This window comes from Phacochoerus africanus, chromosome 2 (genome assembly GCF_016906955.1).
Source record: "Phacochoerus africanus isolate WHEZ1 chromosome 2, ROS_Pafr_v1, whole genome shotgun sequence".
Taxonomy (NCBI): Eukaryota; Metazoa; Chordata; class Mammalia; order Artiodactyla; family Suidae; genus Phacochoerus; species Phacochoerus africanus.
Genome location: NC_062545.1, coordinates 11,490,566 through 11,504,931, shown reverse-complemented (window position 1 = coordinate 11,504,931; position 14,366 = coordinate 11,490,566). Strand labels below are relative to the sequence as shown.

The 14,366-nt window shown below is 43.1% G+C and overlaps 1 protein-coding gene across 1 annotated transcript in view; it reads right to left on the bottom strand.

Annotated features, from left to right (window-relative positions):
• The window catches only part of NOX3 (NADPH oxidase 3), a 54,938-nt gene that overhangs the window by 5,993 nt on the left and 34,579 nt on the right, over positions 1-14,366 (bottom strand). Inside the window, exons 11-12 of the mRNA XM_047769314.1 lie at positions 6,930-7,076; positions 3,363-3,487 (exon numbers count right to left, since the gene is read on the bottom strand). Of these exons, the coding sequence (XP_047625270.1) occupies positions 3,363-3,487; positions 6,930-7,076 (272 nt within the window). The remainder of the gene's footprint in view (positions 1-3,362; positions 3,488-6,929; positions 7,077-14,366) is intronic.

Here is a 14,366-nt window from a genome sequence, read left to right as displayed (position 1 = left end):
AATAACCATCTTGAGGAAAATTAATGAGACTTTGTCCTTTGTGCAGAACAATAACTGAATTGTGTGTTTTATTTATATCTGGACAAAGGCCAGGATATTGAAATACTTCTCAATATTAGATTTTCTTGTTTAAAAATTAGATTCTATTGGCATTCTCTTTCCGAGATTTCTTCATTAAAAGCTTCATTAAGTATAAATCTTCTTTTACACAGCAGAAAACAAAATTATTTTAAGGAGGTCATTTAAAAAGTCTTTTGGAGAATGGTGCTAAGCTCTTTACCTTCTCTCGGAGACCTGGCATTCCATGGATAAAATGATAATTGATCTTTGCCTACATGTGTCTAATATTAATTACATGATAGTTGATGTTATGTAGTAAGTTGAACTGCTCTAGAGTCTAAGGCTATTACAAATACACTATTGTTAGAATTGGGAGCTTAGGAAGTGTGATGAAGAGGCTTGATTCAGTGATACCCAAACCTTGGGGGGTGGCCTGCTTCTACTCCGGAAGAAATGAAGTTATCCATCAGGAGGAGAGAGTTTTCATAGCTATCGTGCTGAACAATTCAACTGGGCTTTAAGTTCATGTATGCACTACACTTTTGATTACGGCTTTTGAAAAGGAATAAACATACCCCTCACAAGGGCAACGAGGAAAGTGACAGCTACATAGTTTTCCCACCTTCCAACAGTTCTCTACACTTCACTCTCTGCAAAATCAGACAGACTTGCTTCTCAGCAGGAATCAATATCATTCTGGAGGCAGAGTTTGTGCAAACTCAGTTCTGCTCTCCGGCTCCTGACGCTGTGTTTCTGGCTCACACCTTTCCCAGAGCACGGAGGAGATAATTAAATGGTTTGGTTTGAAAGACTTTCCCACTGAGCTGCAAACCTCATATGTAACACAAATACACAAATACAACGTGAGGCATCAATAAGGGACAGCCACAGAAAAGAGCAGTCTTACCTATAAAAACTTAAAAACCAAGATATATGTGTCCATGTCAAAAGCTTGCAAAGTGGGAACATTTAAGCCATGATAATTGAAAACTGAGGATAAAACATTTATCAGATGAATAGATTTTTTTTTTTTTACAAAAGGAGAAAACAGCAACATGATTGTAACGTAGAAGCTTGTAACGTTTTGTTGGTTTTCTACCTAGATAAGAAAAAGTGTAAAACAGAGCAACCAAACTAACCAAAAGATGAATAATATTCACCAGAAGAGTATTCTGCAGAGCAGAAAAAGTACCAGGGAACTAAAGCTTAATGAAGCAGTACCCCCTGTGAAGGAAGACCACAAAGCCGAAATGCCAGAACTGGGGGGAGAGTGCTAAGACAATGGAGAAATCACAGCAAATGAGAAGTTAGTCAGAGATGCCTTAGTAGATTTCTTTTTTTTTTTTAATTTTAATGGTTTAATACTGATAAAGTGGATTGAAAATGGGTCCTTATAGAAGACCTGAATGACATGATGTATAAAATAGCAATGAATAATATATATTGAACTCCACAACCTGCAAATAGAGAATATATTTTCCTACCCTTCAAGTATCATGGCTCTTGGAACTCTTGTTGATCTATATTTGCTTCTTTACTCATCTCATCTGGTTTCATGGCTCTAAGCACAATTTATATGCTCACACCTCCCAAGCATGTACCTCCAGTCTGAACTTCTCCCCTGAAGTTTCAACTCATATTCATCAGCCTAATTGATATCTCCACTTGGATGTATAACAGGCATCTTAGAGCTAAACCTGTCAAGAAACTGAACTCCTGACATCCTACACCTGCCAACCACTCCTCTTACAATGGTTCTCATCTTGGTTCTCGTCTAACTTCAGTCTAGCTTGTGCCGTGTCTCCTATCCAAGCCAGCAGCAAGTCATGTCAGGTCTACTCTCAAAAATTATCCAGAATCCAATTGTTTCTCAGCACCTTCACCCAAGCCACCCCTTCTCCTCCTTGCTGGCCTTTTCATTTCCGACCAATGTCCCTTACAAGCCACTACAGCCAGGGGGATCCAATTAAACGTAAGACGGGCAGATCCTGTCACTCTTCTGCTCAAGCCTCCAAGTGGCTTTGCTGCTCAGAGTGAAATCCAAATAAAATGACCTGTAATTGTACCCCGCTTATCTCTCCTGAACACCTTCTCCTGCAATGCTCCCTTTCAATCCTTGTGTTCCAACCTCACTGGCCTCCTGGATGCCAGGAACAGTATCTCCTGCCTCAGGGCCTTAGCATGCACTGCCTTTTTGCTCTTTCCCAGTTGTCCGCAGGGCAAACTCCCTTGCTTACTTTAGGTCTTTCCTCAAATGTGTAAACTATTTCTTAAACAAAGACAGTATTAGGACACGCTCCTTTCAAGAACTGTAGACGATGAGATTTTCAAAACAAAGATGGATCGAGCAGATATCTAATAATAACTTTTCATTGGTGCTTTGCACTTTATGAAGCTCTTCAATATACTATGCACTTTTTAAATGACTAAAACAACACTGTGAATGTACAGAATCTCCCATGGGGCCCAAAGTCTCAGATAAACCCCTTGTCTAAGGTCGCATAGCCAGTATCTTCTAGAATCAGAACGCACAGCCTCCACTCCAATCTTATGGTCTCAGAGCAAATACTCTTCCCTCCTCTACCTTTGAGTTTATCATATACTGATAATAGTACCAGTGATAAATAAAATAATAGTAATAATGGGGATAGCCACTAACTTTACTCAACTCGAAGCGCTCTTTTAGGTAATTTACAACTTCTCACACATTTAGTCCTCACAGAAACCTAGGAGGTACACAGATTTTTTATTTGCAGTTTGCAGAGAAGCAGACTAGGTCAGTGCCGGGTCTGCTCAAGGTAACAGTTCAAGGTAAACTGGTGGCAATGGCAGAGCCAGGATTTACAGCCAGGCACTCAGACTCCAGATTCTGGGTCCTAACCACTGCCCAAATCCCTGCTTGGGTTTAGAGTATTTTTTGTCTGCTTTGCTGGAAATGCTAGGTACAGTTTACAATTTGGCACAAGTGAATTCCCCAGTTGAGTAATTAGAGATCAGTTGTGTTCACCAAAGAGTTCTTGAAGGCACAGGGAGTTTAAGAAATACCATCTTCAGTTGAGCTTAAGTGTGAAAATTTCAATGGTGTTGACAATTGTCAGATGCTATAAGCTGATCAAGCAGAGGTGTGTGGTTCCTGGACTATCTCATGACTACTTTTTCTAAGGTCGAAGTTTTATCTCTAAACGAAGTGCCCACCGCTGCAGATTAACCAGCTTGTGCCCAAGGGCTTTGCATTCCAGCAGCAATGGAGCCCATCTCTCTGAGGAGGCTCCCAGCAGGCAGAAGAGAGCCAGCTGCCTTACCTGGGGTGACTGTAGGCTACCCGCCGGAACTCGTTATTCCAGTTCGGTCTTCCATAGAAGGTTTTCTGCTTTAATCCCGTAATCACATCAGTATTTTCATCCCAGTGTAAAGCTATGTGAAAGGCCTAAAGTAAAAATTGTAGTATCAGATGACATTTAGGGGGAAAAAAAGGAACCTACTTCTAAATAAAGGAGGAAGTAACTATGCTCATTCATAGATTTAATCTAATGACCAACTCCGGCCTAATTCTCCTGGGCTTCTCCATCATGTGGCTGAACATTGCTTCTTCTCGATTCTATTTGTATTACAAAATCCTAATTCTTCCACTTCTCTTTGGTTCTTCTTCAAGAAAGAAACACTGGATTTTATTTTCTTATCATATTCTCCTGTCTCGGTATGGAGCTGCCTTTCCAGTCTCTAGCTCAGCTCTTTGCACCTCTTGCCGAGCACTATTTCCCAGAGAGCTTCCGTTCTAACAACCCAATCGGCATCATCTACAGAGATGAATTCAAACTTTCTCTCCTAAGTCTGTCTTCCTGCTTGAGTAGAGTTCTGGATCTCAAAACTTCCCAAGTGCATATTTTTGTTTTTGTTTTTTGTCTTTTCAGGGCCACACCCAGGGCATATGGAAGTTTCCAGGCTCGGGGTCAGTGTCAGAGCTATGGCTGCTGGCCTATGCCACAGCTACAGCAGCTCAGGAGCTGGGCCATGTCTGCCTACACCACAGCTCACAGCAATGCCGGATCCTAACATACTGAGAGAGGCCAGGGATTGAACCCACATCCTCATGGATACTACTTGGATTTGTTTCCACTGTGCCACAATGGGAACACGCCAAACATATATATATATATATATATATATATTTTTTTTTTGGCTATTTCTTGGGCCGCTCCCGTGGCATATGGAGGTTCCCAGGCTAGGGGTCGAATCGGAGCTGTAGCCACCAGCCTACGCCAGAGCCACGGCAACGTGGGATCCGAGCCGCGTCTGCGACCTACACCACAGCTCACGGCAACACCGGATCGTTAACCCACTGAGCAAGGGCAGGGACCGAACCCGCAACCTCATGGTTCCTAGTCGGATTCGTTAACCACTGCGCCACCACGGGAACTCCTATTTTTTTTTTTTTTAATGTAGAATTCCTTCTGTTCCTTCGAATTGATCATCAGGTTTAAAAATGAATCACCCACTTTTCAGATAACTTGTGACTTTGTAGGGGTTAAGTGATTTCCATAGGTAGACAGTGTGCTATGAAAGGAGTGATACAAAGGAGAGAGAGCACATCTCTGAGAGGGACTGGTCAGGGAAGGGAGGGACAGTCCATGTGCACCACTATCGTGACCCGGGTCAGGTCACCACCCTTCTTTACTCGAGACAGAAGCAGAGTGCCCTGGAGAGGTAAGTAAGTTAGTCTGGCGAAGCCCTGAGTGACCCTGACTGAGAGAAGTGGGGAAGGCCTTGGAGGGGGCTTAAAGGGGCTCTAAAGGATGATTCTGTGCAGCAGGCAGTGAGTGTGTGTGGTGGGGACAGAGGGCATTAGGTGACATATCAGGGAAAGGAAACCATGAGAGGAGATGGAAGCAAGAAAGTCCTTGGCACAACTAGAGAACACGCTTTGTCTGGTGGCTTTGGTGCCAGAGGACAATGACAGGAATTCGACAGAACAAGTTGGTTGCTGTCAGGTCGGGAGGGGCCTGGAAGTGTTTGCTAAGAAGAAGTCTGGGAACCATTCAATAGGAAAAAAGAGCTTTCCCTACTTCCATCAGTGGTACTGTCCAGCTACCAATCACTGATGTTCAAACATTTGGAATTATGTTTGCTCCATATTTCTCAGCCCAATGTTCAATTAATCTCCAAACCCTGTTGATCTGCCCTTCACAATACCTTTCCCATCTGTCCCTTCTGTTCTTGTCATTCTGCCACTTTGAGGTTGTTGAATTGAATTTAACAATTGGCCATTTCTAAAACAGCCTCTTGATTCCTTGCTGACAGCATGTACCAATTATTTTGTCCTGAAATCTAAGCATCTCAGAAATTTCCAACATGTCATGGCAAAAATCTAAGAACGTATCTATTTTAATTCACTTGTGTTCAGAAGAAAAGTATATCTCATAGCATACATTTGGAAGTGGCAGAGATGGGATGGGGCAGAGCTGTGTTGTCACAAAATCAAACAGTGCCTAGGTCTCACATCTTCCTAATGACTGGGATGGCCTAGGTGGACATTCAGGATCCAGTTACCATAGAAGCAGAAAGCAAGCAAAGGACCAGAAAGCAGAAGACAAAGGCTGTGTTTATACTTCACCAAACGGATCATTTGTCCAAATTCCCATGTGAATAAGAAAAAAAAATGTTTGTTTGGAAAATATAATTAACACTATTTAATTCATTAAGATGATTCAAGTCCAGTTTCCAAGAAATCTCTATTTCGAATCATCCCAGAGGAATAAACATTTAAGGCTGACTACAAATAAGACCCCTCAAAATCATTTTGCTCCTAAATTTCAAGCCAAATCTTATTCATTTGCAGAAATGATGTTCTATAGGGCCAATCTGTGAGTGTGTGTGTGTGTGTGTGTGCGTGTGCGTGTGTGTGTGTGTGTGTGTGTGTGTGCCGTGTGAGAGAGAGAGAGAGAGAGGGAATGAGAGAGAAACAAGCTAGCTAGCTAGTTCAGGAGCTCATAGAAGGGCATTCATTTGTAAATTTAGTGACTAATACAAACCTCTTTAGCTCAAACACACTTTCCTTAAAGTAAATATCTGTAGTAGCTGTCAGAGAAGTGCATAAATTTCATAGAACATAAATTTCATAACCTAGTAATCACTGTTAGCTTCCATATTTAAGGAGTTAAAAAAGATTTAAAATTTAATAGTTATTATTCAATATTATCAACACAGAAATACTCCCACAGTGCAGTATTTTGATATAAATTCTCTTGGTAAACTCAACGTTAATATGTCATTAATACAGGACACTGCAGAACCCCTGACACAACAGAAGATCATTTTGCTCTTGGGTGAATAAACATATGTGCACACAATCTCTAAGAATGCCTTAGGAAAAATAAATCTCTAGATAAATCATGTACCCATAGTAATTATTTTCTGTAGGAGCTCACATACTTTCTAATACAAAATATTGGATGTCAACACCTGGGAATTTTTTCTGTTTAACTCTGAACAGCATAGAATCAGAACCGGTTAGGAGCTCTACAAGACACTACAGCCAATCCATGATATCAGCTTGATGTTACTGGAATGACAAATGCTGCTTTTAGCGACACGATTTTTTCTTGGGTTTTCAAATTTGGGATTGTCTTCCATTAACCAAACTCTTTCCCAATCTTCTTTTCTATTCCTTGGCAAGTTAACTGTAGGTCCTTTTATTCTACAATTTGAATAGCTCTCTCTAATCTGGTTTTATTTTACTCTCTTTTCTTTGAAAGAACATAAAAATAATACTTTCAAGCTACCAGATAACTATATAGTTTATTATTGAAACTGTTTCTCTTCTCTTTGCTCTTTCATTAAAGAATACTGCTTATTCTCAGTCTTATCAATACCTGATTTTCATCCCAGCCAGTAAGAAATACATGGTAACTCAGAAAGTGAGTTTTCCCTTGCTCACTCATCCGTGTTTCTAGTGAGAGTAAGAGATCAGCAAACCACGCGAAGGCTCCTGGATCCCGGCAAATCCAGTAGAAATACACCTGTCGAGAGAGAAGGCAAGAAAACAGATCTGTCCCTATTTTCATAGTGTGCTGATAATCGCAGACTACTTTATCTCCATTAAATTACTTGAGCCCAAATGGGCACTTCTACAAAATAGCAGGCTTCTCTCTGCCAGTGAGCAAACAGTCACACTGTGATTTCTTTAGAAAAAATTCACATGGTGTTTGGAAAGGCCCAGAGTGAATTCAGAGTCAGGAGCCTGTGGGTTGTTGCCAGTTTCTCTGGATGAGAATCAATTCAGCGCGTTCCTGGCTGTGCCCCTTCTGAACAAGGTTAATAATCATAACTAGCTGTGCCTCTCACTGCTCCCAAAGGGGGATGAACCATTAGACCAACCCCCTTCATCTTTTCTTATGACCTAAGCTTGGGATTTGAACCCTCTTCTCCAGAGACCCAAAGGCTTGTTCACGAATCCATCTCACCAGCCTTGACCTCCCGAGGGTGGAGATTATGGTAATTGCAGAATCAAGCCACACGTGCCAGATGTTTCCCCTCAGCCAGAGGTATCAGTGTCCAAGAAAGCTGGTGGTGGGGGCGGCGGTCGTGCGTCAATTACTACAATGAGATTATGTTGAGGAACACTTCTTTTCTTTTATTGCTTCCTCCCTCTCCTGGTCCCCTCCCCTCTTCCTCTGTCTCTCTCTTCCTTTCTCTTGGCTTCTTTCTTTCTTCCTTTCTCTTTCTCTTTCTCTTTCCTTCCTTCCTTTCTTCCTTCCTTCTTTCCTCAACTCTGTGTTTGGCAAATGGCATGTGACAATTAGTAGTTTGGGTCTGCTAAAATAGAGGCTTAGTTTTTCATGTTTTGAGTTTCATATAGTCATATCTAGAGGAAACCACAGGAGAGAGGCCTTTTAATTCTCCTCTTTTTCGCATACTCCTACCCACCACTGCCCACTGCTGTTTCCTGCACTTCCTCCCCAAGGAGACACCTCTGGACAAGGGGGCTGGCCTTCATCTCCAACCATGAAATATTGCCTTCAGTGGCCGGCCTTCTCTTCCCCCATCTCCAGCCAGCCTGCAAGCTCACCACCAGATAATGAAACGATTTAATTAACAGATCAAATTTATGTAGGGAAAAAACACAGACTGTGTTTCAAGGCTAAACATCTTGTTTATTCTCTCCAGGTTTGTGCAGGAATTTATCGAATGAACAGTCAGGAAGATCACCAGCTTAGAGTCTATGTATTTCCTGGCCAGTTGCTGGCTGGAAGGGCACTGAGACTATTAATCCCAGGACAAATAATAATCCCTAAGTGTGTCACTCCCCCCGCCCCTGCCATACACACACCCAAAGGAGCTGCTTTTCAGTTTCCTCTCAATCTCTGGTTCCCTCTGATGATCACGTTCCTTGCTGATTCAAAGAACTGAACGGAACACATTGAATTTATTGAATGCTTACTTTACATGAAGACTGTTCTTGGCTCTGGAACTAAAGAGCAAACAAAAGACACACAGATTCCCTGTCCTCATGGAGTCTGCATTTCAGAGTGAGAACGGAGACGATGAATTAATCAGCAACGTATAGACTGTGTCAGAGGATGATCGCTACTTTGCAGAAACGTAAGGCAGGCTGGAAAGTCCTGCAAGGAGAAAGGACCTCTGAGCCAAGGCATGGAGAGAACTGAATGGCTGGAGGAGGAACTCTACAGATGGAAGTGACGAGCAGAGGAGGGGCTGGGCATGGGAGCTCCCAGGAGGAGCCGGGGGGCTGTGTGGCCAGAGTGAAGTGAGGAGGGGGAAGCAGGGGGAGGTGTGGCCCGAGGGATGGCCAGGAGGTGCAGACAGGGCTGTGGGGCCAGCCTGGCTCTTCTCTGAGTCAGGAAGACCCTGCAGGGTGTCCAGCAGGGGAGGGACATCAGCGGAGGAAGGATCCCAAGGAAGGGTCACTCTGGCAGCATCCTGAGAGTGGACGGGGTGAGTCAGGGAGGGAGAGAAGCAGGGAGGCAGAATGGAGGCCAAGAGGCTGGTTCTGTGTCCTATGAGGTGATGAATACTGCTATCCTCTCTCTTTCCACTTTGTGTAGTGCCTAATTTAAATTACTCTTTCAAACCCTCAGCCCTCCCTTTAACTCACTTTGCTCCCTATGGAAATAAAAACCAACTGGCTGCATTTAATACCCTTCTCACTGGGGCTCACCTGTCCTGTCCTTCCTCTGCCCAGTAGGTACATTGTTTTATCTGGGAATGTTAATGGTGGCATTTGGGGTAAAACAAACAACATTGACTTATTTTCTGTTATTTTAACTTTTTAAGAAACATGCTACAAATATTCACCTAAGAATATGAAACCAAAGCACTCATTAAAAAAAAAAAAAAAAACCACCAAAAAACTGTCAATTTCAAATCCAGTCCCAATCATCCTTACTTGAAAAATAGTCACATCTGAGCTTCCTCCACTTACTGACCCTTATTCTTTCAAACAGAATTCATCTCTGTCCTTACTTTCTTGTGGCTTAGCTGTGTGTCAGTGTTCTGAGGGTTCACCCAGCCTTTTATACTTTTGGCTCCTTGTAGTGGCTTTGTGTGTTTTTCCTTCTGTAATTGACTTACAGGTGATGCTGGGCAGCTTTGGTGCGAGGGGCAATGGAGGGGCACTGAATGGGCTCCGGAGAAGTGCTTCAGGCAGAAAAAGAAGAAAACGGGGCTTTGAACAGAGGAAAAGCGTATTTACTTTGACTCCCTTTCATCTTTCTAATGGTGAGGGACACTCACTGTGAAGGGACAGAAGCTTCCCACCTCTGCATTTCGTCCAGGAGGAAGGGTCTGGTCAACGCTAGAACAAATGTCCCAAACAATAGGCTATGTGTCTGTGATCTGTGCTTCCCAACCCTCACTCCTCCTCTGTTGCCAAAAATAAAACCGCTCTGAAGTCAGTTACCTGTACAAAGCATGGCTTTCAGAATTCTGTAGCTGCTAACAGAGGCCAAAAATATTTCAGGTACCTTTAAATGGCTTTGTTAAACAGAAAATCATCCTCAGTAAAATGATGAAAGTTCTCAACTTTTGTCGTAATGGAGGCATTTCTTTTACAGGACTCAGCCCACACATTTTTGAGATCTGACAGATCCAGGTGTTTTAGGGGACCACTCCGGAACGACGTGATGGGGTTAGGGAGTTCTGTGTGTGTGGGACCTGTTACATCATTCCTGGCATGAACCACCAGACAAACTCAGCCATGTCCAGTCTCGAGGGCCTGGGCCGAAGCTCCAGCCCATCCTCACGTTCCCCACAGCCTGGGCTTCTCTTTAAGAGCTTGTGCACCAGGTCAAGGCGTTAAGGGATCAGTAGGAAGGGGATCCGTGCTGTTTTTAGAAAAATGAAACAAAATGAAAATGGATCCCAGAAAATGAAATAAGAAAAGCTACTTATCTATTTTATTCTCAGAGTTCCAGACTCTTCCATCAGAAGTTCCCGTGCCACAACCTGGATAGGCACCCCAAGCACAAGTGGAAGACACACCTCAAATACAACCTGCATTTCTTTAGACCCCAAATCCATTTCTTGTGGATGGAATATGAACAAAAATGACCTATCTATCTATCTATCTATCCATTTATCTACCTATCTATCTATCCAACTATCCACCTAGGGCCCAGAGTCTCTCTGCAAGGGGTTTTTTCCTTTCCAAAGAGGGAGGTTGTTCATGAGGGTGCAGGCTGAGCATACAGCATTGCATAATAATTAAACGTTGTGCGTCCTTGAGTTCTGCAACCTGGATGAATATGTTAGCCAACACATTCTGAAGCAACTAGTTCTTCTTATTGAGATGCTTCCCGAATGGGGTTTCCACATCCAGTTCTAAAGAGATGAAATCATAAATTGTTTTTCCTATTACTCATTGTAAGACTAAGACAGTCTTTGTCAAGCTTTCTTTCTTTTTTTTTTTTTTTTTTTTGGCTGCACCCACAGCAAATGGAAGTTACTGGGCCAAGGATCAAATCCAAGCTGCAGCTGTGACCTATACCACAGGTGAGGCAACACCAGATTCGTAATCCACTGTGCCTGGCCAGGGATGGCGCCTGAGCCTCAGCAGCAACCTGAGCTGCTGTAGAGACAATGCCAGATCCTTAACCCACTGTATCACAGTGCGAACTCCATTAAGACTTCTTAAAGCGGTTATGCTTAATGTTAACGGTTTCTTGGCTATGCTACTGCTTTGCCCTCTGTCTGGGGACTGAATTTATTGCGTCTCGGTTCCTTCTAATTATAGTTAAAAAATACTTGTTGGGCAGCCAAAATGATCATTAACGCTAGAATGATTAAATCAACTGTGAGATAGCCATACTACAGAATACGCTGAAGGTGCTAAATAAAATAAGGTCAGTATGTAGACACTGACACTTGAAGGAGCTGCAAGCCACATTATGACGGAAAACAAAAACCACACCACGCACATCTTTCTCTCCCCCCCCCCCCCGTTCATGCAGAAATAACACCCTGCCTATGTGTGTAGGTGAGTATGCGCACACACGTGGGCAGAAAAAGAATGGAATAAGAGGCACTCAACTGTTTCAGGTGAGAACCCTGGAGAGCAAGATGGTGGTAGAGGTTAGTTTGGGAAGGAAAGTGAATGAAAGGAGATTTTAGATGATTTTATTTGAATCTTTCACAAGCACCCTGCAGTCATATATGGCCTGTGTGGTTCATAAACCAAGATATTAAAAATATTAATACTGGTCACCTCCCCACAGGGCAATGGGGAGGCCCCATGGGGGACCGGAGTCTTTAGAGGCCACCTAGTGAAAGATGAAAAGCACCTGTGTCTCCCGGAGATGCAAGCTGGCCTCATGCTCCCGCCTCCATTTATCACAGCGCTCGGCAGTCGCCAGAGATGATCAATTCCAGGAGTAGCCAGAGTGCCAGGGTGAGGGAAAGAAAAGTAAATAATTTCTCAAACTAAACAGATTAAATGAAATGCATTTTTCATTCATTAGAAAAGAGAGCAGGCCCGCCTTTGTTTTATTAATATATTTAAGTGGAGTATGGATTTTTGCCTTTCTGGGCCTCTTTGCCTTGCTTGTTCCCACTGGCCCGTGCTGTCTTTTTATTTGAATTATCTGTTTATTATATTAGGTTAAGAACCCAAAGGCCATTTTGCATGGGACACACTATAAATACCCATTAGCACGGTTATGTATTATTGAGCTGATAAAGGAAGACAATTTATGAAGAAATTAGATTATCTCAGTTTTTCTATAATCTATTTTATTATTGTCTGAAGATTACACATGCAGTTAAGAAAATGAACCAAAGCATCCAGCTGGCCGTTCTCGGTTCTGACTCCACGGCCCGGGGTTTTAGGAAGAACTGAAATGTGGAGGCCAATACGTTTATGTCAGCAATCTGCCCCTCCCTCCCTGTTGGTACACACCTATTTCATTCATCATTTTGACAGTTTGCACAAGCAAACTGTCCCAATTTTTTTCAAGGGCTCTTTTCACAAATTGAGTGTGATGCAGAATTAATCACCCCCGTTCGGCAGGAGTTGGGGAACGCTCCTCGCCGAGGGGCCTTTTCACCCTCGGCTTTGTCCACGTCGAGTCACAGAGGCAGCCCCACCACCCACACCCCCTTCTCTCACCCCAAAGGAGCAGTGTGCTCTCCTCTGCCTCCAACTCAGTGAAGTCTGGCTCTTACTCTTGTGTTGAAAATACCCTTTAATACGTTACAACTTTTTCTTCACAGCAGGTCATCATTAGATTTGTTGTTATTTTGCCTTCTTGGGAAGTTTTGTCCTAACTGATTCTCTCTCTTCCTCTGCCCCACTATCTTTGAAAATAAAAGACAGCTAGAAAGAAACCTGAAAAAGGCCAGCTTCAAACAGAAAGTGATACACATGATCCTATTTGCTCTTGGCTGGCATTTTACTTAGCAGTGTTCTAGAACAATGTGGCAGGGGAGAAGAGTAAAGAGATGTAGCTTGCAATGGTCACAACTAAGAAAAGTAGGGTTTCTTAGCAAATTTTTGTTAATTTGCGTTTCTACAGCAGTTTTTTTTCTTTTTTTGTCTTTTCATCTTTTTAAGTCTGCACCGGTGGTACATGGAGGTTCCCAGGCTAGGGGTCTAATCGGAGCTGTAGCCACAGGCCTATGCCACAGCTACAACAACACTGGATCCTTAACTCACTGAGCGAGGCCAGGGATCAAACCCACATCCCCATGGATATTAGTCGGGCTCATTAACCGCTGAGCCATGACGGGAACTTTGAGCAAATTTTTTTCTCCTGTAGACCTGCAACATACGGCTGGTCTGTAAAAGTGCCTGCCTTTATGGCAACTGGTATTTTTTACACTGGAGGGAGAAAATCCCAACCAACTGCACTTAAAATTCCAGCTCTGAGCCCCTATGCTGTTTTTTTCCCTTTTCTTGTTGCAGAAAGGAACACTCTGAAAACTGCAGCCTGGATCTAGAATTATGAAGACATTGTTAGGTAAGAATGCACTGCTTTGCTCTGTAGCACTTAAAAAAAACTACAGAGATGCTGACAGGTGAGTGGAAGCAGCAGTATTTATATCAAAAGCATGTGGGCGGCCCTGACAAATATTAGTTACATAAGCCTAATGATGGCTGTACTCAAACAAACACAGAATTGCCCTAGGACAGAGAAAGTTCCTAAACTTTTTCTCAGGCATGCAGAAGTGGGTCTTAAGTGTGATTTTCAGCCTAAATTTTCAATAGCATAAAACCTCACTTCTTTCATAAAAGAGCTCTGAAATCAGAAAAGCAGGCTCCTGCCCTGAGTCTGAGGCTAGCCAGGTAGGGACTCTGGACACATCACTGTCCACTCTAACTACTGTCAGGTGCAAAGGTGGGCAGATAAACCCTTTCGATTCTGTGATCCTATCCTTTCAGCTTCTTTTTTCCCGTATACTATTATTCCTATTTTTTTTTTTTTTTTTTTTTTTGTCTTTTTGCTATTTCTTTGAGCCGCTCCTGCGGCATATGGAGGTTCCCAGGCTAGGGGTCGAATCGGAGCTGTAACCACCGGCCTACGCCAGAGCCACAGCAACGCGGGATCCAAGCCGCGTCTGCGACCTACACCACAGCTCACGGCAACGCCGGATCGTTAACCCACTGAGCAAGGGCAGGGACCGAACCCGCAACCTCATGGTTCCCAGTCGGATTCGTTAACCACTGTGCCACGATGGGAACTCCCTATTATTCCTATCTTTATTTTCAGTGGAGGATTGTCTCAATATTACTCCCCATGTTTATAAGTCATGAAAACATCATTTTTTATTTCCAATCCTATGGTTCCTCTTTCCTG